Genomic DNA, 26048 nt, shown 5'->3' on the forward strand with positions numbered 1-26048 from the left:
GTTTGACAATTCTTTGGCATTGCCTTTCTTTGGGATTTGAATGAAAACTGACCTTTTCCAGTCCTGAGGCCACTGCTGAATTTTCCAAATTTGCTGGCATATTGAGTGCAGCACTTTCACAGCATCATGTTTCAAGATTTGAAATAGCTCAACTGGAATTCCATCCTCTCCACTAGCTTTGTTCGTAGTGATGCTTTCTAAGGCCCACTTGACTTCACATTCCAGGATGTCTGGTTCTAGATGAATGATCACACCATCGTGATTATCTGGGTCATGAAGATCTTTTTTGTACAGTTCTTCTGTGTATTCTTGCCACCTCTTCTTAATATCTTCTGCTTCTGTTAGGTCCATAACCATTTCTGGCCTTTATTGTGCCCATCTTTGCATGAAATGTGCCCTTGGAATCTCTAATTTTCTTGAAGAGATCTCTAGTCTTTCCCATTCTCTTGTTTTCCTCTATTTCTTTGCATTGATCACTGAGGAAGACTTTCTTATCTCTCCTTGCTATTCTTTGGAACTCTGCATTCAGATGCTTATATCTTTCCTTTTCTCCTTCGCTTTTCGCTTCTCTTCTTTTCATAGCTATTTGTAAGGCCTCCCCAGACAGCCATTTTGCTTTTTTGCATTTCTTCTCCATGGGGATGATCCCTGTCTCCTGTACAATATCACAAACCTCTGACCAGTTCATCAGGCAGTCTGTCTATCAGATCTAGTCCCTTAAATCTATTTCTCACTTCCACTGTATAATCATAAGGGATTTGATTTAGGTCAATACCTGAAAGGTCTAGTGGTTTTCCCTACTTTGTACAGTTTATATCTGAATTTGGCAATAAGGAGTTCATGATCTGAGCCACAGCCAGCTCCCGGTCTTGTTTTTGGTGACTGTATACAGCTTCTCTATCTTTGGCTGCAAAGAATATAATCAATCTGATTTTGGTGCTGACCATCTGATGATGTCCATGTGTAGAGTCTTCTCTTGTGTTGTTGGAAGAGGGTGTTTGCTATGACCAGTGCGTTCTCTCAGCAAAACTGTATTAGCCTTTGCCCTGCTTCATTCTGTACTCCAAGGCTAAATTTGCCTGTTACACCAGGTGTTTCTTGACTTCCTACTTTTGCATTCCAGTCCCCTATAATGAAAAGGACACCGTTTTGGGGTGTTATTTCTAAAAGGTCTTGTAGGTCTTCATAGAACTGTTCCGCTTCTTCAGCATTACCCAACAACTATGCCCAGTTTCTCCATGTAGACTGATCCTAAGTTTTGCCTGAATGGCAGTGTGCATAGCCTGTAATAATTGGTGTAAATTGGTCCCAGACAGCTTTCAGTTCCCCTTGCTAAAGGATGGGTCTGTGACCCAGTGAAATGTATGGGCAGTGAAATATATGGGGAAGTTCTCTGGTTGATTCTAAGAAATAGTTCCCTTTTTGAAAAAAGGTAAGTATCATATCAGGGGGAAAGTCCCATTTCACATTTCCCATCTACCTCTTCCTTCCTGCTTGTGATGCTTTTGTGGAAGGGTATTTTAGAGCTGTGGCAGCCATCTTGGGATCAAGAGGGTAGAGTCAAGGAAAGTCACAAAGACTCTAACATCTCATCGTCAACTAAAGAATGTCACTCCCCATCTGGCTCAACAAGGATTGAGTAACTGGCCCTCCGGCTGCTGATCTTTAACATATCCAAAGGAAGTTCAGGGTAGAGATCAGGAATGAGGTACTCTGTTCTCTGGGGAAAAGGGCAGAACAGGCCTTCTGATAATTAGATATTTTCAGGGGGAAATTTTTATGAACTTGGATTCTTGCATCTTCACATACTTAGAAAAGCACTAAAACCATTAACTGTTCCTTGCGATCAACAGTAACCTGGTGTCACTGCTAAGATATCCATTCCCTGTAACTAGCAGTGGCCTTCTACAAAGGTGTGTGCTTGGTGATTGTACTCCTGTCACCAAATTCACACATACACGGGGACTCCTGTTGCAATTAGGTGCCAAAGGGCACAGGCTTGCCTTTGACCAAGTTGCTTCTTCGACACAAAGGCTTCCACTGAACCCTTTCTCCACATGTCCCTTGTCATCTTACTGCCATCTCATTATCCCTCTGATATCTCTTAACAGATTAATAGCATCACCTTGCCCCTCCAGACATTCCTTCTCTGTTTATCTTTGCTGTTTTCTCATTATCACTTTCCACAGACCAAATATTATATCTTGGTTTTTAATTACTTTAATGGGCCTTGTCGACAGTAAATGGGACATTGAGGTCATTATCTTGTCATTGCAGATCTTCTTGAGAAATTTTATTGATCATTTCTTGGAGCAAACTCACATGGGGGTACTAGACCCACATTAACTTGTGACTTAGGCCAAGAGTTATCCTGATTAATTAGCAATATTGCTTTCTGGTGCAAAGCTGCCCTCCCTGTAGACCAGTGCTTTGCAAACATGGCTGTATAGTAGAATTACCTGAGATGCTTTCAAAACTCCTGAAACCCAGGTCTCCCCCATGGAAATTAAACCAGGAGAGCAGAGGGGAATCCAGCTTCAGGATTTTTTTAAGTTCCCCACAATGTTCTAGTGTACAGACACGTTTGAAGATCAGTGCTTTGGACAAGTACTTCTTGATCTTTAATGTGCATATGAATCACACAGAGGTCTTGTTTAAATGCAGATTCTGAAGGTCTGGGGTGCCACGGATATTCCGCATTCCTAACAAGCTCACAGGTGATGAAAACAGCTGTCTGAGGCCCACATTTTGCAGAACAAGGGTCTTAGAATATAGATTTAGTAGTCTATAACGCTGGAAGTGAAAGTGTTAGTCACTCAGTCATGTCCAACTCTTTGAGACCCCATGGACTATAGCTTGTCAGGCTCCTCTGTCCATGGAGTTCTCCAGGCAAGAACACTGGAGTGGGGAGCAATTCCCTCCTCCAGGGGATCTTCCTGACAAAGGATTTCCTGCCTTGCAGGCATATTCTTTAAGTCTGGGCCACCATTCCGAAATTAAACTCCCCTTGGGTCCAATTGCAAAGTCACAGAAAAAAAAAAATAATAATAATGCCTGAAGTAAAGCCAAGTGCAGGGACACTATATTAAGGAACTCAAAGGAGTGTTGCTTGTACTTGGGCTGACCAACCATCCCAGTTTGTCGGACACCGAGGTGGTAAGGTTCTTGTGTGCCAGAATTTTCAGTCTTAAAACTGGGACAAATTGGTCACTCTAGTTAATGGCAGCAGCTCTAAGAAAGCAACAGTCAAGCTTTGCACTTCAGCATCCGATTCCTCCTTTCTAGGAACAGGAGGGAGTCCAACAGGGTCAAGTGTGTGCTGGGAAAGACAAGCATAAGGGAAAGAAATGTGAGTTGTAGGCCCAATAAGAGCTTAAAGAATGTGACTTCAAAAGAGTAAAGAAGCAAGCAGATCCAAGTGGAATTAGAAAATTCTGAGAAGATTATCATATGGCCATAGATACTCTTATCCTATCACCTGGGGCTCCCCAGTGGTAAACCATCTGCCTGCTAATGCAGGAGACTCAGGAGACACAGTTTGATCTCTGGGTCAGGAGGATCCCTTGGAGAAGGAAATGGCAACCCACTCCAGTATTCTTGTCTGGAGAATCCCATGTACAGAGGAGCCTGATGGGCTACAGTTCATGGGGTTGCAAGAGTCAGACATAAGTGAGCACAGCATGCAGTATGTACAGATGAATCTGGGGTTTGTGGTTTAGCTCTCTGTTCTAGCACTGGCTTTCTATATAGCCCCGTTGGTAACCAGTTCCTCCTCTCTGGGCCTCAGGTTCAGCAACTAAGAAATGGGAGTTCAATAGAAGGATGTGAAGGGCTTTTCCTGCTTCCCCATCCCCCGATGACTTATGCAACATGAATAAAGCTACCTCTGCAGAAGTACACATTAACAGCACAGACAGTGAACCCACCTTCTGCTTTGGGAGCAGCCATCTCCAAGGCTTCCCAGGATACTGCTCAGCAGCGTTAGCTTCCTCATATTCAGGAACACTTCCCTTTGCTGGCCTTTGATGCTCAGAGAGCTGAGAACTCACAGTTCTTTATTTCTTTTTTTTTCTTGAGACTGTAACATGTTTACAAATCTAAATGAAACTCTATCTCAGACCCAGCCTTTCGGGTTACAAGCGGCTTCCTCCTTCTGCTCTTGCCTCCAGGCAGGGAACCCACTTCTCAACTTTTGTTTTCTTTAGAGAGACAGAGTCTCCCCAGCCACCCATTGCAGGATTTCTGTTAACCTTTCATTAAGCCTGCTGACAGCTGGCTTCATTTCTTCATAACTTAGTTCAACACATTCCCATTTCAATGGGTCCCACCTGGCTTCATTAAGGTTCCTGCCAGCTTCTCCACTAGCAGCTTCCTCCACAAATGCAAATAGACTCTGAGTAAATAATATGGGGACTGGGGAAGACTGAGCTATAAAGGGGTTGGCACTGGAGAACCATCATAACTCTCAGGTTGCCCTGGATCTGAGTCAACTAAAATCTAATTCAGACCAACTCCGGTCAATGCCGCAGTTTTAAATGTGTGAAATCTTACAAGGGCTGTCATGGTGAAGGACGGGGTAGCGGTTAGAGCACGGAGTCCTTCAGGCCCGGTTCCAGACCAGCTCTGTCACAGGGGTAGGACTATGAGCAAAGTCTTTCAGCTCTTTTTGTTTTTCTGTTTTCTCGAGAATAATATACCTGTTTCACTGGGTGGCTGTGAGGATCCAGTGATCTTGCCTTCATTTTTTTAATTGGAGGATAATTGCTTTACAATGTTGTGTTGGTTTCTGCCATAGAACAAGAGAATCAGCTATAAGCACACATATGTCCCCTCTTGATTGTCAAGGTTGACACAGACTAAGGGTTTATCTCCCTGTGTTATACAGCAACTTCCTCCTAGTTATCTATTTTACACACGGTAATGTATATGTTTCAATGTGGTAGAGACCCTGGAACACAGCAAATGCTTCTAAGGATGAGATGTGATCTCTTTCACTTAGCCTAGAAAGGCCAAGGTCCAGGTTGCAGAATTAGGCTGCTCTAAATCCTCAAGGTCTGACTGTGGTCCTACCGTGTAAAAACAGCTGTCAGAGCTCTGTCTCCACTAAAGTCTTTCCTTGTGGAAACGCAAACATGACACATGGTTCCTATGTGGGTTTTGTCACATTAAAATTTTTAGGCTTCTTGAGGGAAGTGATTCTCTCCTCTGGGCCAACCACACAGTAGATACTAGGGGGTTGTTTGTAGATGCTACCAATTCATCCTGATGGCACAGAGAGGGAAAGAGGAACCAGTACCCCAACCGCCTGCTCTGATCAATGAGTCTCAGGGTAAGAATTCTGGATGTATTCATTCTTTATCCTGTGATTCCCATCCTCCACCCCCTAGACCTTTGAATCTCACACTGGCTGCCTTGTTTCAGTTTGTGGCCATCCAGTTCGAGGATGTTATTTACTAAGTGTGGTGTGAGTGCCTGCAAGTGGACACACAACATTCCATGTCAGTTTAGGCTACTTCACTCCCACATCTTCATTCCTCGTATCAGCTGCCTGGCCTCTGAGCTCCCCACTGCAGCCTGGGGTAGAGCCTAAGGGTGTTTCCTCTAAGTCCCCTTGTGTGGAAAATAGGAGACAGGAATCTCATATCTGCTTTTGGAAGATTCCTCAGCCACAGCATGGAGGACAAATTGGAGAGGGAAAGGAGCTTAGTTGGTGAGTGTAGTTAGAAGCTACCCTAAGAATCCAGCAGAAAGTAATGCTAGCTTGACTGAGGGCTGATGACTCCACTGGGACCTTGGCCATTGGCTGCTGGAAACTAACACCCCTCCCCCACCCCACCTCTGTGGCCATGCCAATCATCACTGGGCCCTGGTTACAGAAGAGTCTTTTCTTAAAATCTCCACCTTCCTGTTAGAAATTATATGCTGCCATAGTTCTCTGGTGGCTTAGAGGTTAAAGTGTCGGCCTCCAATGCAGGAGACCGGGTTCGATCCCTGGGTCGGGAAGATCCCCTGGAGAAGGAAATGGTAACCCATTCCAGTATTCTTGCCTGGAGAATCCCATGGACGGAGAAGCCTGGTAGGCTACAGTCCACGGGGTTGCAAAGAGTCGGACACGACTGATCGACTTTTACTACTACTATAGTTCTCAAATTCTAGGGCACATCTTAACTTACAACAAATTAAAACACAGATCTCTGGGCTCCTCTCTGAGGTTTCTGAATCAGTAGGTGTGAGGTGGGGAGGAGAATGCGTGGAATTAACAGGTTCCAGGAGATGCTTAGGTTGCTGGTCTGAAGTGCCCAGTTTCAGAACCACAGAGCGAGAGCAGTGGTTCTCACCAACCACTCGGAGCATTAAAAATAAATAAATAAAAAATAAAATCAGATGCCCAGGTCACACACCCCAGATCAATTACCAAGAAACCTCCTAAAGGGTGGAACCCAGGAATCAACATAAAAATTCCCCAGATAATTGCAGTGTTCAGATAGGGTTGAATGCTACTATCTAGAGGCTCCTGGAGGACATTATCATTTGTAAAATACTGTGATTACTCATTTAAGTGTTTCTGAATCTGATCAAGGGTCAGAAACATACTTGGGAAAAGATAGTAGATGGCTCCTGGCAAGACACAAATATACTCACTGAGCTGAGATATTAGGTTTAGGGAGCATGGTATTTGCTGTCATCTTTTCTAGTCAGACCCAAGTCGGTGGTGGTATTGGTGGTGGTTTGGGAAGGTGGGTAGGGAGCATGAGCTAAGTTAGGATGGGGTGTCTCATTAACCCAGAAAATATTAAAACCTGACCATCTGTACAAGGTCATCCAGTCCCACCCCATTTTCCAGATGGGGACACTGAAGCCCTGTACCTGATTCTAGATCCATCGCCCCCCACCTACCCATCCCCAGGTTCTAAATCTCAATTGAGCCTGCTGGTCATTTCCAGTATTTTGAGTTAACACAGGGCGGAAAGCCAAGCCTAATAAAGAAGCAACCCGTGTGCTGCTAGTTATTTCCTTCCTCCCTTCCTTACTAGTCCAACCCTGCCTCTCCTCTTGGCACCAGGTGAGCCAGGCAGAGGGCTGGCTGCCCTGGGCAGGTGGTTCTCCAAGTGCTTGGGTGAGAGGGGGTGCTTTTATTAACTGCTCTATTTGTGTGAACCAACAATGGAGGGATCTAGAGGCTGTAGTGGTCAAGTGTTAAGACTGGTACTTTTTCCCTCTCTTAAAGTAATGTCAAGAGAGTCAAAATATAAAGCATGGCTACCTGAAAAGACTGTGCACCTGTTTCATGAATGTGTCTACTGCCCCAAACATACCAGGAAGTATTTCCGGCAAATTTCTTTCAGCCCCAGCTGACTTTCCACATTTCTTCCCAGCCAGAGGCCTCTCACTGAGGTGCACATTCTTTCTTTCAGTCAATGACTGCTTGTTTTAACCTCTCTCCATGGTTCCTCATGCTACTGGCTCTGAAAGTGTTTAAATAAACCTGCTCTTACTGAGGAGCCAGTTCCCATGGACTATATACTTAGAGAAACTGATCTGGACTGCCTCAGTCACATCATCCAGGGACTGGCCCTGTTTGAACATCCATGTTATTCACCTTACCTTACTGTGATGAACTCTTGCCTGTTTCCAAAATCAAATTCCCCAAGCAAGAATTAAGATGTGACACTATGGTCATCTTTGAGTGAGTGAAGTCGCTCAGTCGTGTCCGACTCTTCACGACCCCGTGGACTGCAGCCCACCAGGCTCCTCTGTCCATGGGATTCTCCAGGCAAGAATACTGGAGTGGGCTGCCATTTCCTTCTCCAGGGGATCTTCCCGACCCAGGAATCGAACCCAGGTCTCTCGCATTGCAGGCAGACGCAGGCAGACGCTTTAACCTATGAGCCACCATCTTTAAAGATACATAATTGTGAATGGAAAATAATAGAAAATCTGGGCCTTTTAGAGGTACATCAAAATGATGGTGTGATTCCACAGACTTTATTTTAAATGTTTTTAAGTCTCAGAAGTGCCCTGAGATTGAATGGACTTCCTTAGGTGCAATAGTGAGTTCACTGTCACTGAAGGCATTCAAGTATGTTGTGGACTTGTGACACAGCAAGTCCACAGTGTCACTACGACAGCAGTGACACTACAGAGGTTAAACCATGAGACAGAGACAGTGTGGTCTCTAAGATAACTGTCACTTGTGAAACTAAAGCAAGATGCATCAGTGACACCAGTGCAATAGACGGATTCGAAAAAAACTCTAAGACTTATTTTGATGATTCACGTGTCATACCCACATCGTCAGTCCTAAGAAAAAGGGGCACATCACAGTGTGAAAAGACCATCTTCATCTTCTGTTCCACTGAGGACATCTTTACCTTCTCCAACATTGTCTAGCCTATAAAGAGAGAAGAGAGCCTGCTGATGAGAACACCAAGACCAGCAACCAACGGATGCTGCTAAATTACAAAATGACTAACCAAGCAGTTAAAAAGGGCCCAGAGTCCATCCAGTCCAAGCCTCTTATTTCACAGATGGGAAAACTGAGGCCACAGGAGATAAAAGGCTCTTTGCCTATCTATTATAATAAGGAGATTTAAAATTCTTGTGTTAGCAAAACATAAAAACATTATCTAAATGTGTTTGTTTACCAGGAGGATCTCCAAGTATGACTTAGAATTACCTTGCTAAACCCTCAATTTTCCTACTTACTAATATTTACTTATTTATAGATATTGTAGTAATGATACAATTATTAAGTGAAAACCAGTTCTTAATCACAGTTTACACAAAATCCTTTCATTTCTTTTCCAAAAAATCTATGTAACAGGACAGATACGCAAAATCACTTTCCAGAGACTCTTCAAACTGTTTTTTTAAAAAGACAAAACAATATTGTAAAGTTTAAAAATAAAATAAAATTTAAAAAAAAAAAAAAAAGACAAAACAAAAAACTGGTCCTGTGGCCTAATTTGGTAGAGGAATTAAATCCCAGGAATGAAACTGTTTATGTTTTTGTCATTTTCCACGCTGCCAACATTCCTTCAATGAGCTCTAGTTTAACAATGACCTTTTGAAATGAGTCACCCAGAGTTGAGCAAGTAATGGGTAGAATGGCGTATCACTTTCCTTCTTCTGTGCGACATACTTCTGCTAATGCAAGCTGCTAGTATATTTGCATATTGGACAAATACCACAGTGTTATCCAAGACGGAGGTTAATGCAAACTGAATCCCCATAACTTTTTTACCTCTAAGGCCACGTCTCTCCAGCTCTATATTTAATCAGAATGCAAGCCCAAGGCATTAAACCACTGAATAGTATCTGATCATTTGCAACAGCTTGTACAATCATTACAGCAATCAGTCATGCAAGATGAATTACCTGGTGTGTTTCTGGAAACAATTGGCTTTCACGAATTTCCCTGAAAAGACAAGGCCATGTTAGAAGCAGAGCAGCTGTACTTATGTGAACGAAATGCTGGGGAAGCACAAAGCAACCTTATGAAGAGCAGAGGTGGTCCAGAGGTGGAAACTTAGGAATTGGACTTGGCAGAGAAAGCCACTCCCTTCCCAGATCAGATGATTGCTTCTTTTGGCCTCTCATTACTTCCCACCAATTACAAGATTGTTCCAACATTATAGACAACGGTTTTAAGTTCCTTATTTTTGGCCATGCAGCATGGCTTATGGGATCTTAGTTCCCTGACCAGGGTTTGAACCTGTGCACTCTGCATTGGAAGTGCAGAGTCTTAACCACTGGATCATCAGGGAATTCCCTAAGCTGATTTATTCTTAAGTTACTTAAATTCAATTACTCACTTGGGTGTTAAAACACTTCCTTAGGACATACACCCAGAATTTCCCAAACTGTAACATGACTTTGTATGATGGTTAATGGCAAATGTCCACTAAGCTCCAAATTTCCTTTTGCAGTGTTCACTAGGGATAGGTGTAGAGACACATAAGTTTCACTATTGTTGTTCAAACAGGCTGAGATGATTATTGCTAGTCAGAGATCCTCATTACCAGCTTCTATTAATGACTATAGAGAAATTTTTTCCCCCATTTTTACAGGACCATTTTATGTGCCTGTACTTTGCATGAAACGATAAACCCTGGTTCATGGCTTCCTCATGCGTTGCTTTAAAACTTTTTTTTTGAAGATGGGGGAGGGCAGATACAAGGTTGTGGACCAGCTGGAGAATCTAATGACAATCATGGCCCCTACCCCCTGAAAAATAAAAATGTGAACATTTCAAGGATTTTACTGATTCCCTGGAGTTCTCTCTCTGGATCTTAGGTGAGGAAGTTTTACTTTAAGCAAACAAATAAGACTAGGATGACTCACGGCTCTCTACCTGGAGGCATTCCCAAACAGAAGAGTCCTCCACCCCAAGACAGTGATAAGACAGTACTTGCCATTTAAGGGAGTCAGGAGGATGAAATGAATTAGGAGATGTCAAAAATACAGCATCAGAAAACAAACAGAGTAAGTGTCTAGTAAACAAAGGTGCTCTTATTTTATGTTGTTTTTCTTTCTCAAAACATAAACATTATCAGATGATGTTCAAAGCCTTTGGCATCTCAGGGAGAATGAGTTTACCTGTTATCCTCCTTGATAGGTGAGGGCAATGATAGAAGTGGGGCTCTAAGGAATGGGGCGGGGGAGAGCAGACAGGGGCAGGAAGCAAAATCCATCCGCTCTTAGATTCTCCTGGAGTTTCCAAAACTCTGAAAGGCTTTACCCCACCTGGTCCTGCCCTCCTTACCTCGAAGAAAAAACGCCAGAAGCAATGCCAACAGCACGAATCCCAGGGACGGAGCAATGATCATGAGCAGATCGTAGTTGCTGGTCATTCTTATCTGGTGAGACACAGGCCACTCATTTCCCAACATCATCCTCCCTGTTTGCCATCACCAGCATGCCTGTCAGTCACCCTCTCACTGCAGCCCACCACATTTTGCCCAGTGCATTTCAAGAACAAAGCCAGCCTTACAAAAGTTAAACTTAAAAAAAAAATCTTGGAGAATCTGAAATGTTTTACCCAGAGCCCCCAAATTTTCCTAACTCTTAAGCATCAGGCAGATTGCTGTGAGCTGTGCTCTCCACTGTCGAATCACTTGGCCGGCCATCGCCTAAATCCTTTCAGTTCAACCTACCCTGTTCAGTTCTTCTCCTGGCTGACTTAGACTTCTAGAGGTAACCAGGTAAAAGAGAAAGTGGAACTCGATTTCAAATTTTCTGCAGCAGTGATTCTCAAAGTATAGCCAGGGGATCCCTCCATGAGATCAAAATGATTTTCAGGACACATTATTTGCTATTTTTACTGTCATTCTTTCATGAGACCTGCATTGCAGTTTCCCGGAGGTTTCAATCGCATGATCTGTGATGTGAAGGTGTTGAGGCTCTGATGATGTAATATGAAAGCAGACGTGAGAGCCTCTATCCCTTACTGAGCCAGACATTAATAAGACTTGTAAATTTGTAAAACAATGCCACTTTCCTCACTAATATTTTTTTTCATTCAGGAAAAACTAGGTTATTTGTTTTTGTTTTCTTGGCCACACCACAAAGCATGTGGGATCTTAGTTCCCCAACCAAGGATCAAACTTAATGCCCTCTGCATTGGAAGCACAGTGTCGTAATGCCTCTACCACCAGGGAAGTCCTGAGAAAATGTCCTTATTTTTCATAAAATATTATTTGCATTAACATATTTGTTATCCCTTTTAATGAATTCATATTGTTTTTAATTTCTCAGTTCTAATTTCTAGGAATATAAAGGGGTCCTGACACCAAATAGTCTGAGAAGCACCATTCTATGAGCAGCATCCAGTTCCCTGGGGGCTACACCATGTCCCATTGGCCAGGCCAGGCTGCATCCCTTCTACTTTCAGTCCCTTCTCTTACAAGGCAGTAAACGTGGCACAATCACCTCTCTTTGAGGAGAGAGAAAGGGAAGAAGGAAGAAGGGATGAGACCTTCACTTTTCCTTTATAGGCTGTTTATACTGCCTGAAGGATTCCCATGAAGCTGTGGTGAATCACTTTTGTAATAATAAAAATGAATGACGAATAAGCTCAGAAAATAAGAGGAATGCTGGTAACAGATGTTGATGCTGTAGGATGTCCTTAATCCCGGGCCACCAGAGGGACCACATAATAGTTTCAATGTTTATATATATATATATATTTCTTTTTTTCTTTTCAAAGCATCTATACATATAGAAGTGATGATATCAGTGTAATTTCTGCCACGAGTGTCTACAAATCCTCCACTATTTCATAACAGTTGTAATGCATTTTGCCCGTGGATAGATATGCTCCCCCTAATCCATTTCTGCAAACGTTTATTGTGGATTTTAAAACTCTAAGTCATATGCTTCAAAATACTTCACACAAAGTTTTACCTGTTCTGGTTCGACTTCATTTTGCACAAGAAATGATGTCTCAGGTGCTGAGGAGAAAGAGAAAATAATGCTTATATTTTGTATGGGAGAATAAAATGTTACACCTGAAACATTTTAGTTGATGTGCTTAATCTTTTAATCCTGGTTTTCCTTTTTTGCTTAATTTATTTATCCATTTTTATTTTTATTATTTTTTTATTTTCAAATTATCTTTAATGCCATTAACAAATACTTATGGTATAGTTTTTTTTTCCTTTTTTTTTTTTAAATTTTATTTTATCCACCACAGCCATTTTTATTTTGATGTGTTTCTATCTAAAGCTCATCTGCTGTCTAATCTTATCCCCCAGGAGCATCTCCATTTTATAGATGGGTAGAGTGAGTCATTAGGCAATTAGTCACCAGGCAATTGAATCTAAATTTTCTTTAACCACCAGTAGTAAATTCAGGACTTTTATCCTGAAAGAAAATTTTTCAGTCTGTCGGTTAACAAATTTTTATTAAGTGTTTATAATAGGCCATGCACTATTCTAGCCATACTATCGACCTTCTCAATGGAATTTACAACTTAGTTGTTATTTAGTTGTTAAGTCTTGTCTGACTCTTTTGCGATCCTATGGACTGCAGCCCGCCAGGCTCCTCTGTTCATGGGAATTCCAGTCGAGAATACTGGAGTGGGTTGCCATTTCCTTCCCCAAGGGATCTTCCTGACCCAGGGATCAAACCCTTGTGTCCTGCATTGGCAGGTGGATTCTTTATCTTTGAGCCACCAGTAAAGGCTCTTTAGTAAGTCCCTTATAACTTAGGACAGACAACCAAATTTAAACAAATACTGTGAATAGCTGGAAAAGTAATTGTGCAAAACTCTGGGCAGAAATAGTATAAGATGTCAGAGGGATATATCATAAGATGGCTGATATATCATAAGAATGTGACCTCTCGAGGGTCACATTCTTGAGAATGTGAAATTTAAGCTGAGACATGGAATCATTTATTTATAACATAGTTAAGTTCAGCCAAGAAAACAGAATCTACCAAATGCTAAGCATGGTTCTGGGTATTATAAGAATGTAGAGATGAATATGGCATGACCCCACCCTCATGAAATTTACAGCACATTAGAGAAGTGTTGTTGTTCAGTAGCTAAGTCGTCTCCAACTCTTTGTGACCCCATGGACTGACTGCAGCACCCCAGGCTTCCCTGTCCTTCACTATCTCCTGGAAGAGATAAGTCTCAGATAACTCAAAGCTGAGTTAGTCTCAGAACTGAAATGAGTCTAAGATAACTTGAAAGCTTATTCGTCCTCGTGACACTGGGCCATTGCCTACCCAGTGTCAGCAGATTGGGAAGAGCAGATGTGCAAGGCAGGGAGAGAAAGGTGAGGAGCTCAAATTTAGAGTCACTGATGGAAGGTACCCCAGGAACAATGCAAACACTATTTGCATAATAAGCAGCTGACGGATTTGAATCTGAATCAAACTGGGGAAGAGGCTGGAGCTGGAGGTACTGCTTTGGGAGTCATCAGGATCCAGGGAGCAGATAAAAACCAGGGAGCAGAGAGTACAAGAAACCCAAGCGCTGTGTGTTCAGAAAGAGGAAGTCAGAGGAGGTGGAGGAGAAGGAATAGGAAGCAGGCAGAGAGCAGGCAGTGAGAGCAGGGTCCCAGGGCAGAGGAGACTGTCCGGCAGGGATGCAAAGTCATCTGTGCAAGAAAAACTTCCCATAGAAGCCAAACACAGAGCCACACATAGAGGAGGCCCGAATGTAACAAATATCCAGGTTAATCGTTCTTGAAATTGATCACTGTTTCCCCCAAGCTTCTTCACACTCAAGACAAAAGGAGAAATGTGACAGATTTTATAAGGTTTATAATTTGATATAAGAGAGCATGTTTCAAGCGAAAGTGACTTGTAGGATGCCTAAGAGCAGAAAACTTAGAGGCGGGAAATTCAACATGTTTTCATGTCCTACAACTTAGTTAATGTTTTTTTTCTCCTAGCTATTATTCCCTAGAGCTGGAAATTTCAGGTAAATATTCAAAATTCCTACCCTGGTCTGACAAAATCCTGTTGTATTACAATCATTTGTGATGTGTAAGCCCAAAACTGAAACCATCGAAGAGAAAAGCCAGCCTGGGTCAGTTTTGTCAGAATTAATCTGTATTTTAAAAAAGAGAGACACACACTGCTGAGTGATACCAAACAGTACTTTCTCTTTCTCTCTCCTTTTCTTCCCCCTCTTTCTTCTGAAAATGCCAGAAACCCCAATGGAAGCCCTCATAGGACTGCAGTGTTACACACCAAAAAGCAACAAGAAACACATCGATGGTTGGCTTTTCTTCCTCGTGAACAGCAGCAATGCTAACGGCAGGGGTGGGAGTCAGGTGCAGACTACGGTTTCTTGTCTTCTGTGTTATGCTGGCTTTACATTCTCAAGGCCCTGAATCCTGCCGCGAGCACATTCAGGCGAAGGCAGGGGCCTCCCAGAACTTGCCAGAAAAGCAATTCTGTCAGGGGGCAACTGTAGTAGGTGGAATATTGTCCCCACACCTCCCAAAATCTTGTTGAGTCCTGCCCCAGGCCACAGGTGCAAGGAGTTGCACTAGGCCACAGAAGCAGAGCCCAGAACCAAGGTGATCTCTGAAACTGACTGAGCCCCTTTGTAACCATTGCCGAAAGCACCCCTGATCATCACTAACAAGCTTCCTGACTTTCAGGTAGGCAAAGATGCACACTCCAGTAAACATCCTTTAGTGCCCCAACCAATCACCTAACTCCAACCTTCCAGCAGGAATTTTCTTTGTCTTGAGACTATAACAATCGGCTATTAACCCATGAAAACGGTCAGGTTGGCCCACTGTGCTGGCAGTGCCCACATTTTCAGATCTGGGGCATTTCAGAAGGGAGTGAATTCATTAAGAACCAAGAGCAGAGATAACAGGGCACTGCGAACACAGTGGGCAGACCTGACTGCCTCAACAATCATGTGCAAGCAGAACCTCATCTTGCAACCTTATCTAGAAAGAGGGTCTTTACAGATGTAATTAGTTAAGGATTTTCAGATGAAGTCATCCAAGATTGAGGAGCGGCCCTCAAAGATACCAATGGCTGGTATCTTTCTAGGAAGAGAAGAGGACACAGGGAGACACAGGCAGAGAAGGTCACGTGACTACGGAAGCAGAGATGGGAGTGATGCTGCCATCAATCAAGGAATCCCTACAGCACCAGAAACTGGGAGAGGCAAGGAAATACTCTCCTCCAGGGCCTGAATTCAGAGAGGACAGGGCTCTGCTGACACCTGGACTTCAGACAGCTGGCCTCTAGGACTGTGAGTGAATAGATTTCTGTCGTTTTAAGCCACGTGGTTTGTGATACTATTACCATAGTCCTGGGAACCTGATGCAGGAATGAAAGGGAACCGACATACAAACGATGAGAAAGCCTAAGAAGGAATCAGGAAATGGGTGCTGAGCACATGTGAGAAGACTAAATGGAATTGAAAGGCCTGGCATTTAAGCTCAAAAGAGCATTAATCTAATATCATATTATTACTAGCATTCCACTGAAAATTTAATCATCAGGAATAACCCTGCAGGCAAGACGTTGTCACATATTGCCAGTGAAAAAACTGAGGTTCCAAGGGTTGAGCAATGTGACCAAGGTCAGACAGGTCGAAGGTGGTGGGGCTGGAATTTGAACCTGTCAGATGGACACCAACATCTATGCTCTTAACAACCTTATTACAGTGGAGTTCAAGCACAACTGGACCATGTAAACTGCATGTTGCACTGAGGCAAGAAGGAATGCTCAGTATAATGATTTGCATTCAATCTAGAAAAGGGACGGGCCAGAACAGTGGTCTCCAGAGAGAGCTCGGTGCTTACCTGGGCTGTGCAAGGCCATCCACTGGGAGTGGGGAAATTGAGAGCTCCTGTTTGTATTTAATTAAATTGAATCGTTGCAACATTTATCCGGGAGGGATATATTTCAGCATGTACATGCTAGGTGGAGGTATGTTGAACAAATTGTCAATAAATGTTTTACCGCTTGTAATACATTGTTATTCTGGTCAAGAGGGAAAGAATGAGTTGCTTGGAGACTATGGTAGGCAGAGTAACGACACCCAAAGTTATCATGTTCTAATCTTTGAAATTTGTGATATGCACATGGCAAAAGAGACTTCGCAATACAAGTAAGTGAAGGATCTTGAGATGGGAAGATTATCCTGGGTTAGCCAGTGGTCCCAGTGCAATCACAAGTATCCTTATAAGAGGAAAGTCAAAATGCCAAAATTGGGTTACGTGATGATGGGAAAAGGTCAGAGAGAAAGATTTGGAGGTGTTATGTTGTTGACTTACAGATGGAGGAATGGGTCCAAAGCCAAAGAAAGCAAGTGTCATCTAAAAGCTGGAAAAGACAAGGAATTCGATTCTCCCCTAGAGAATTCAGAAGCCAAGTAGCCCAATCGAGATTTTAGGTTCTGACCTCCCAGAGCTGTAAACAAAATCTGTGCTGTTTTAAGCCACTCATGCTCAGTCACTCAGTCGTGTCCAGCTCTTTGCCACCCCATGGACTGCGGCCTACCAGGCTCCTCTGTCCGTGGGACTACCATTCTGGTAAATTCTTATAACAGCAACAGAAAACTAAGACAGAGACACTGGCCTCTAAGATCTTCCTAGACAACAGTGGATCTGCACAAGGGATGAAAGGAAAGTTACTTTTTATTTACAAGTTCTTTGTGCTTTGGCCACATATGTGTAGTATCTATCTTAAATTAGTAAAATTGTAATAACAACAACAAAAGAATCTTAAAAATTAACCATGCTTTTCCCAGGTCAATGTACTCACCGATGCTTCTGATTAATACCTGATTTTCCTACAAGGTGAGAACGTATTTACACAAAAAAATACCATAATTGGGACCCCTTGGCAGCTTGATTCTCACTGTAAGTTAGTATGGTTTGCTGGTTTAATTTGGAGAAGGCAATGGCACCCCACTCCAGTACTCTTGCCTGGAAAATCCCATGGACAGAGGAGCCTGGTAGGCTGCAGTCCATGGGGTCGCTGGGAGTTGGACACGACTGAGCGACTTCCCTTTCACTTTTCACTTTCATGCATTGGAGAAGGAAATGGCAACCCACTCCAGTGTTCTTGCATGGAGAATCCCAGGGACGGGGGAGCCTGGTGGGCCGCCGTCTATGGGGTCGCACAGAGTCGGACACGACTGAAGCGACTTAGCAGCAGCAGCTGTAGCAGCTGGTTTAATTTTAGGCTCTTAAGTTCTGGGTATGCATGGGTACTCTGATAAAATGGAATTTCTGTTAAAAAATCAACCCTAGACCTCAGAGCACAGTGAGACTGCCAATCAGCCTCCCTTACGCTTTACCACCACTAAATTATTTCCCCCAGGCTTCCTGGCTCTGTGACCTTGGGCAAGATATTTTCTCTCTCTAAGCCACAGTTTATTCATCTGAAAATGCTGCTATTTCGCCAACTGATTTTGTTATGTCCCATTTAACCTTTATATCTCTGGATAATTTTTTACAAAGTATTTGAATGACCTGAGAAAATTATCATTACATACTAATTTTTTCAAGGATATAAAGCTATACTTAGTATAGGGAATGAGTACATAAATACTTAAAAATATATATACAAACACATACATACCTCTTGTTCCCCAAAGAAACCTAAAAAGAAATCCAAAAGGCTAACTACAGCTGACTGTGAGTGGAGATATTGTAGGCAATTCAATTTTTAAAATTAATACTTTAAATGATTTCTAAACTTTCTCAAATGTGAAAACTTTATAAAATGTTCTGTGTTGTTCAGTCGATAAGTCGTGTCTGACTCTTTGCGACCCCATGGACTGTAGCCCGCCAGACTCCTCTGTCCATGGGATTTCCCAGGCAAGAGCACTGGAATGGGTTGCCATTTCCTTCTCCAGGGGATCTTCCCAACCCAGGGATTGAACTCTTGTGTCCTGCATTGGCAGATGGATTTTTTACTACTGAGCTACCAGGGAAGCTCAAAATAGTCTATGTATCTTGTGTTAATTACTAGAAACCTTGCAAAATGCCTGAGTTAAGGGAAAACTGTTGGGGTGTGTGTCATTTATTTGAAGCCAGACCACAGTGACATTCTAAGTGAAACTTTGAAGATAGCTGTTAGAAACTCATTCACCCGCAGCCAAAGAAAGGGTTTGTGGTGCTATTAGAAAAAAGGTACCTCTCAAGATCTGAATACTGAGGAATAGAAAGGTGAAATAGGATGTACATATTAGTTGCTTTTACAGGTCAAATATGCTTTTTATAATAGTGGGTTCATATAAAAACTGGTGAAATCCAAGTAGAATTTGTAGTCAAGTTAATCGTATTGCAACAATGTAAATTTCTTCTTTTTGATAATTCACTGTAATGTAAGATCTTACCACTAGGGGAAGCTGGAGGAACGTATAGATCTCTCTGTACTGTTTTCTGCAAGTCTGTGGGAGTCCAAACTTATTTCAAAATAAAAAAAATTTTTTTTAATGGCTTAAATACCAGCCATTTTATATAGGTCTATGTGATCCATGCATGATATGTAGTAGCCTGGCAGTAAAGACTTACTGAAAAAAAATGTTGAATGAACTTTAAAGCATGATTTAAAAGAATATAGAGAGAATGATTCTGAAAACAATTTGAATTTTTTTTTAATTGCTGTTATACTATGTTGTTAAGGAAAAAAAAAATGATCTGAGAGGACATAGCCCAAACTGTTACAGTAATTATCCCTTGATCTCAATCACTAGGGCGAGGATTGGGGGAAATATTTGAAAAACAAGAAACTTCCATTTTATAATTTTAACTTTTTTCTTTTACAAGAGCATGTATTTATTTTTGTAACATGAAAAATAAAGTTTAAACTTTAACAGTATGGCATGGAAACAGCCTTTCCCTTCAGAGGACTTCTCATCTATTAGGGTAGCGGGTGATGTTCAGTGCACGCTCTGGAAAATGAACCTATGGAAATAAACTCACAGCTGCCCTTTCTGAGAAACGCATCTACTATCTGGACAGTCTAGATTGAGCCCTGCAAGGGTGGCCTAAGGGCCAGATCCCCCTGCCACCTGTTTTTGCACAGCCTCAGAGTCAAGAATCCTTTTTATATTTTTTAATGGTTGGGGGGGAAAAATCAAAAGAAGAAGAACTCATAACACAGGAAAACTGCAGGCAATTTATATTTCATTGTCCATTGATACGGTGCTGTGGAAGCCTGGAGGCATCATTTGCGTATGTGCTGTCTCCAAGTGCTCCTGCAGTGCTAGGGCAGGGGTAAGTAGCTGAGGCAGAGGACAGCACGGAGGCTTGTGAGGCCTGAAGATGTCCTAGCTGGCCATTCAGAGAAAAGTTTGCTGACTACTGGTAAGCGAATCTACCAGTCCAGAAACAGTGTCTGTGGAAGCAGGGAATGCCATGAGTTTTGAGTACAATTTTGAAAGCCTTCAGACCCTAAGATGACGAGAGAGTTCCTTTCAAGGTGGTTTTATGTCTGAGGGGGTAGACTAGACCCCACTTTCTCACTCAAATAAAATCATGTGCTTTGTGCAGTTCTGGAATGGCACTGAATTTTTAGGCTAGAAAAATTTTTGAGAATCCATTCTGAAAATTGCCCCTATTTCTAGTCTTTTAGCAGAAATGTGATTCAAAATTCCTAGAACCTTTCTCTCAGAATCAGTTACTGAGCACCTTAGCAGGCCTAGCGTAGGGATGAGCACTTCATGTAACTTATTTCATTTTGGTGCTTATAAAACCCATTTCACAGATGTATAAACTGAGGCTGAACATTTAAATCACTCTACCTCAGGTAACACAGACAATAAAAGGAAATTTGAACCCAACGCTGAATGACTCAAAAAATCCTGATGGTAACCACTCTAATAGAAAAGAATAAGGGCATATTAAAATCTTATTCGAAAACATGAATGCTCTAACCATTGAATTTCATACCAGAAATTACCTGGCACTATCTTCTCAGTGCATATATTACATATGCAGACTCATTACTGAATTCATAGACACTGGGACTCATCTGTCTCTACTTTTAAAACAAATTTAACTCTGAAATAAGTCAGTTCCATGATACAATCTTAACACACCTCTAGAACTTTAAAGGAGAAGGCAATGGCAACCCACTCCAGTACTCTTGCCTGAAAAATCCCATGGATGGAGGCGCCTGGTAGGCTGCAGTCCATGGGGTTGATAAGAGTCGGACACCACTGAGTGACTTCACTCACTTTTCACTTTCATGCATTGGAGAAGGAAATGGCAACCCACTCCAGTGTTCTTGCCTGGAGAATCCCAGGGAAGGGGAGCCTGGTGGGCTGCCCTCTTTGGGGTCGCACAGAGTCAGACACAACTGAAGCGACTTAGCAGCAGCAGCAGCCGCAGCAGCAGAATTTTAAAAGAGACAACTTCAAGGCTTCGGAAAAGTTTCTTACCTTTCATAGGTAGCAGCTGGCTTATGCTGCCCCCTTGTGGATTAGTTGTGGTATGGCCTTAAAATTCCAAAGGACAGCAAAAGGATCCAAAGTCTGAATATTTCAGATTTGAAAGAAATTCAAAATTATCTCCTCTGGTTCCCTTGTTTTAATCAAGAGAAAAATTTAAATCTAGAGAGACAGTTTCACTCGTTCAGGATTTCACAGTGATGAGTAACAATGAAAGTGAGTGACCACAACCCATATTTTCTGGCCTCACTTGGCAGCACTAAGACAGATCTGGAATTTCAAAACACATTTTGAAAATAGAAAGAGTCATTTACTGAATTCATATGCTCTCTTTAAATTTGGGAGACCTCTGAATGATCAACAAGAGTACTATGAACTTCAATCAATCAACAGAGCATCACCTACGTGAATCTGGCATTCCTTACCTCCAAGGGCAAAATTGGGTAGGATCTACTTGATTTTGAAAGGAAACAGAGAGAAAATTTAGTATCAGTGCCCAAAGTGGTTCATAAAGGGGAGAAACGATGACTTTGCATTCCACACAGGTGAGGTAACAAAAGGACACCAGAGATTCTAGAACATCATTATTTAAGAGTCACCCAGTTCCAAACTGTGCCTCAAACTTCCATTGCCTCCAAGGATGTTCCAGCAACACAAACACCCTCATCCTTGGGAGAGCCCAGAGTCACCACCTCAGGCTCCTGCTTTCACGTGCTGGTATCTGCACGTCTCAGTGAAACAGACAAGACGTCATCCCTGGACTCCTCTCTGTAGGGCAATGCCTATCCCTGCTCTGCCCCCACCAGCTGATCAATAAATCTTCACTGTGGGCAAGGTGCACATTTCACAGAGAGCCCTCTCGATTATTAGCAACAGCAGTAATAAGTGGGTGCCAGGCACCAAGTGCTCACTTCACGCCCAGCTCAGTGTGTTTTCCACGATTGATCTCTGAGTGTTCTGTGCTAGGCACCAGGAGTGTCCTCATCTCACAGCGGGAGTCCTGTGGCCTCGAGATGTCAGACGACTGGCTCAACTGACAGCTAGGAAGGCAGAAAGCAACTTCAGAGCCAGGATTTTCCACCTGCAGAGCCCAAGCTCTTGTGCTCTGGGTTCTGTTGCCTTCGGAATATATAGCAAGAGCTCATACACACTTGCTCTGAAAAGATCAGTGCTGGAGGGTGACTGACCATGCTGTTTCATGGCACAGTGGGAAGTGGTCCAGTTGGAATTGAACCCTAGCCCTCTGCTGTCTAGATGGGTGCAGTTTCTGGAAAGAGATTCTAAAAATTATTATTGATATTGCTGCTGCTGCTGATACAATAAGGGAAGTAGTTGAAAATGCACAAAGCACTTTCACATTTATTTTCATATTTGGACTTCAAAATGAATCTATGAGTTAAGTAAACTTGGGCAGAATTATTGAAAGAGAAGGAAACTGAAGCCCAGAGAGGTCTCGTATTTTGCCCAAAGGTGCAAAGCTAGTGCCCAATGCTACTAAAGGTAGCACAATGGTGTCTGATTACAAATTCCACTTCATTCTCCTCTTCTGCTTCTGGGTATCACAGGAGTTAAGATTCCACAAGTGTGGGGAGGTTCTCCCCAAGGACCATTGGTACCTTTGTTCATTGACTTGTTCACAGTGGGAGAACGGATTCCTCACCTCTTCACAGAGCTCGCTGTGGTTTATCCACTGATCCCACCCTCCTGTGAAACCAGGGATGTCTCCAGTGCCTGACTTGGTGTCCAAGGGACACTGTGGTCTGCAGTGATCACCCAGCTCACCTGGCTAACCATGGGTGAGGACCCTCTTAGAGCCAGCTCCAAGTTCTAGTTCCAGTGGCTGGTATGTAATTTCATTTTCACTCTCTGATTGCCTTACCACAGACATGCCTCTCCAAATAAGACACATCTTATATGGTTGGCCTTTCTGAAGGCGAACTGTTACATGCTAGAATTGCACGATTCAATTCCAAGTTTATTAACGAAAGAAAAAAAACATTTGTATGGGTGGTAGAATGTAACACTATTGAGAAAAGCATCCTGAGAATCCACTTTTTGTCCTTTTTCCTTTATCCCCAGACTGCCAGCCTCCCAACTGATTCCAGCGCACGAACAGCACTGGGCCTGAGAGATAAAACAAATCAGCTAATGCTTCGCAAAAGATGTTGCCTTTGAAATCAGCTGCATCCAATTTCTTCCCTCTTGACACCGGCATTTGTGAGTGAAAATGAGCTTTGCTTCATCCCCTGTCTTCGTTTCTTCCTTCTGCTGAACTTGCTGCCAATTCCTCCCACAAGTCCTTTATGCCCTTGATAAACTGAGGGCCCATACAGTGTCAAGTTCTGACAGGGCTCAATTTTGGCTTCAAGAAAATAGTGCAGCGAAGGCGGGACAGCTCTGATTCAGGAGCCAGAAGAGAGTCCTATGTGTGACCTACTTCGTCTTCTATTTGATCTTTTTTGTGCCTCTGTGCCTGTTTCCTTCCATGCAGGATAAAGAGTCTACCACACTGGCAGTTCCTGTATGCCCTCTGGGGCCAGGGCTGGGCTTCAGGTCCTTGGACCTACCCCTAGACTCTTAGAGGTCCTCATTCTGCACATCTTTGGTTGTTCTGGCTTGCTTTGTCTTTAATGGGAGCATAATTGCTTTACAGTGTTGTGTTGGTTTCTGCCTTACAGCAATGTGAGCCAGTCACATTAGATATATATGTATCTCCTCCCTTCTGAGCCTCTCTCCCCCTTTGCATCCCCCACCTCTAGGCCATCACAGAGCGCCAGGCTGGGCTCCCTGTTATATAGCAGCTTCCCACTAGTTATGTATTTTACATGGTAGTGTATATATATAGATATATGTCAATGCTACTTCCTCAATTCATCCCACCCTCTCGGACCCCATTGTGTCTGCAAGTCCAGTCTCTATGTCTGTGCTCTATTCCTGCCCTGCAAATAGGTTCATCAGTACTATTTTTCTAGATTCCACGTGTATGTGTTAGTATACAATATTTGTTTTTCTCTTTCTGACTTACTTTGCTCTGCAAGTCTTAGACAGAGTAGGGCCATCTATATTTTGAATAGGTTCCCTGTGGTTCCAGCCCATGGCCTGGCCTGGTATAGATGGGCTGGATGAGCCCAAAGTTCAAGATTTCCCAGTCTTTTCCTACCTCCCTGGGAGGTCAATGTGAGATCTGATTGTGCTCCGCCTTTCATTTATACCAACCTGACTCCCTTGTCTCCCGTCTCCACATCAAGACACAAACCTTGCCTCTCCCGTTTTTGATTGCCTTTCTTTCTCCTATACCAGGACAAGCCTTCTCTCTCACCCTGCCTCCTCTCTAAATATTCACCCTCCAACTCCTTGAAAGAACATCTAATATTTCTTCTCTGACAATTGCTCAGCATTGGACTTTAGGGTGTCCACCCACAAGCTTACCCTGTTTCCTTCATGGTCACTGTCTAAACACCTCATCCTACTAACCAGCATTTAGAATCCCCTCATATTTACCTACACACTCCATAACCTTTGTCTCCTGGACTCCTTTCTACCTTTGCTGGCTCTCTCTGCATCCTCAGCTGGCTTTTCTGCCTTCACTACATCCTCTCTCATGGTACTTGTTCCTGTAAGGAGGTGGGGTGTCTGCCTTCATCCTTCCATTCCTGTAGTGCATTTAGACAATGCCAAAGGATCTTCAGGTATCCCCTCTGCCAATGAGACAACAGATGAAGGGTTTAAGAGCTTAGTTTCAACAGCCAGGAGACCTGGAGTTCAAACTCTGGCAAATGTCTCAAGCTCTCCATACCTCAATTTCTTCTCCTTTATAACGAATGTAACAGTACAATCTTCCTCACATATCTGAACAATGCCTGACTATGAGATAATGCACTGATGGCATCAAGCCCAGCCTTCTCCTAAAAGCACTCAGTAACTGTCATTTGTTATCAATGACTTCCAAAATTATATCGACAATCCTGAACTCTCCCCTGTGAGATGGAATGTATAAAAGTTTTGGTATAGTGGCAAATTCCTATTCAGCACTTACACTGTATCATCACAGTAATGATATTTGACCAGAGGGAGGTGCCAGTCATCAGACACCAATCCCCACCGAGGCATCTGTAGGTTGCCCAGCCCCACATTTCCAACTTCCTGTTAGACATCTCTCAGGGACACTTCAAACTCAAGATCACCGAAACAATTTTCACTCTTCCTCCTGGGGTTCCTTTACCAGTGAGCCCATCACATCAGCTAATCTCCCAAGTACAGAGACTCAATCATCCTTCCTTCTTACTCTACCCACCAAGTCCTCTCAATTCCAACCCTAAATGGCTCTGACTGTCCCTTCTCTGCTGTTACTGCTGCCATCATTCTAGTCGAGACACTCCTTCCTGTCTGAATAACAGCAGGAGCCTCCTGGGGAGCCTCTCTGCCTCCAGGTTTACTCTTCTCCTGTACATCTAAAACTTTTTACAGACCGAGTTTTCCCAAAACAGAGCTGAAAATGCCATTCTCTACTCCAAACACATGAATTGGTTCCTTGGAACCCTGGAATAAAATCTGAATTCTTCAGCCCATTAATCAGTCCTTTAAGAACCTAGGCCACTCCTAGCTTCCAGTTTCCACTAGACTAAACTAGACTCTTAAATAATCAGAGATTCCATGCTCCTATAAGTCCTCCTATCTCTGCTCAGGCTGTTCTCCCTGCCTGTTCACTTTGCTCAATGAAATGTTCTCATCCATGAAGAACCAATTCAAGGATTTTTGAGAGAAATCATGCTGGCCCTCCTTTCCCAGTTAGAATCCTTCTCTCCCCTCTTTGGGTCCCCAGGGCACCTCCTCATACTTCTACCCCAAAACAAAGCCCACTGGATAGTGGTTTGCTCCACATAAGCTTGTCTCTCCCACTCCTTTAAGGACAGAGGTCAAGACTTCATCATTTTGATATGTTCTAGGCAGAGAAGTTCTAGGCAGAGAAGTCGGAGCAGGCAATGGCACCCTACTCCAGTACTCTTGCCTGGAAAATCCCATGGGTGGAGGAGCCTGGTAGGCTGCAGTCCATGGGATCGTGAAGAGTTGGACATGACTCAGGGACTTCACTTTCACTTTTCACTTTGATGCATTGGAGAAGGAAATGGCAACCCACTCCAGTGTTCTTGCCTGG

At 43.0% G+C, this 26048-nt stretch overlaps 1 protein-coding gene and 1 non-coding gene across 2 annotated transcripts in view; both read right to left on the bottom strand.

The window, feature by feature from the left end:
* Positions 1 to 7952: 7952 nt before the first annotated feature.
* The window catches only part of TIMD4 (T-cell immunoglobulin and mucin domain containing 4), a 31069-nt gene continuing 12973 nt past the window's right edge, over positions 7953 to 26048 (bottom strand). Inside the window, exons 5-8 of the mRNA XM_010855272.1 lie at positions 12406 to 12452; positions 10766 to 10859; positions 9379 to 9418; positions 7953 to 8392 (exon numbers count right to left, since the gene is read on the bottom strand). Of these exons, the coding sequence (XP_010853574.1) occupies positions 8320 to 8392; positions 9379 to 9418; positions 10766 to 10859; positions 12406 to 12452 (254 nt within the window). The 3' untranslated portion in view covers positions 7953 to 8319. The remainder of the gene's footprint in view (positions 8393 to 9378; positions 9419 to 10765; positions 10860 to 12405; positions 12453 to 26048) is intronic.
* TRNAG-UCC lies at positions 9695 to 9767 on the bottom strand. Its single transcript has one exon. It is a non-coding gene; the product is annotated as a tRNA-Gly (tRNA).

Source organism: Bison bison, unplaced genomic scaffold (assembly GCF_000754665.1).
Source record: "Bison bison bison isolate TAMUID 2011002044 unplaced genomic scaffold, Bison_UMD1.0 scf7180017864363, whole genome shotgun sequence".
Taxonomy (NCBI): Eukaryota; Metazoa; Chordata; class Mammalia; order Artiodactyla; family Bovidae; genus Bison; species Bison bison.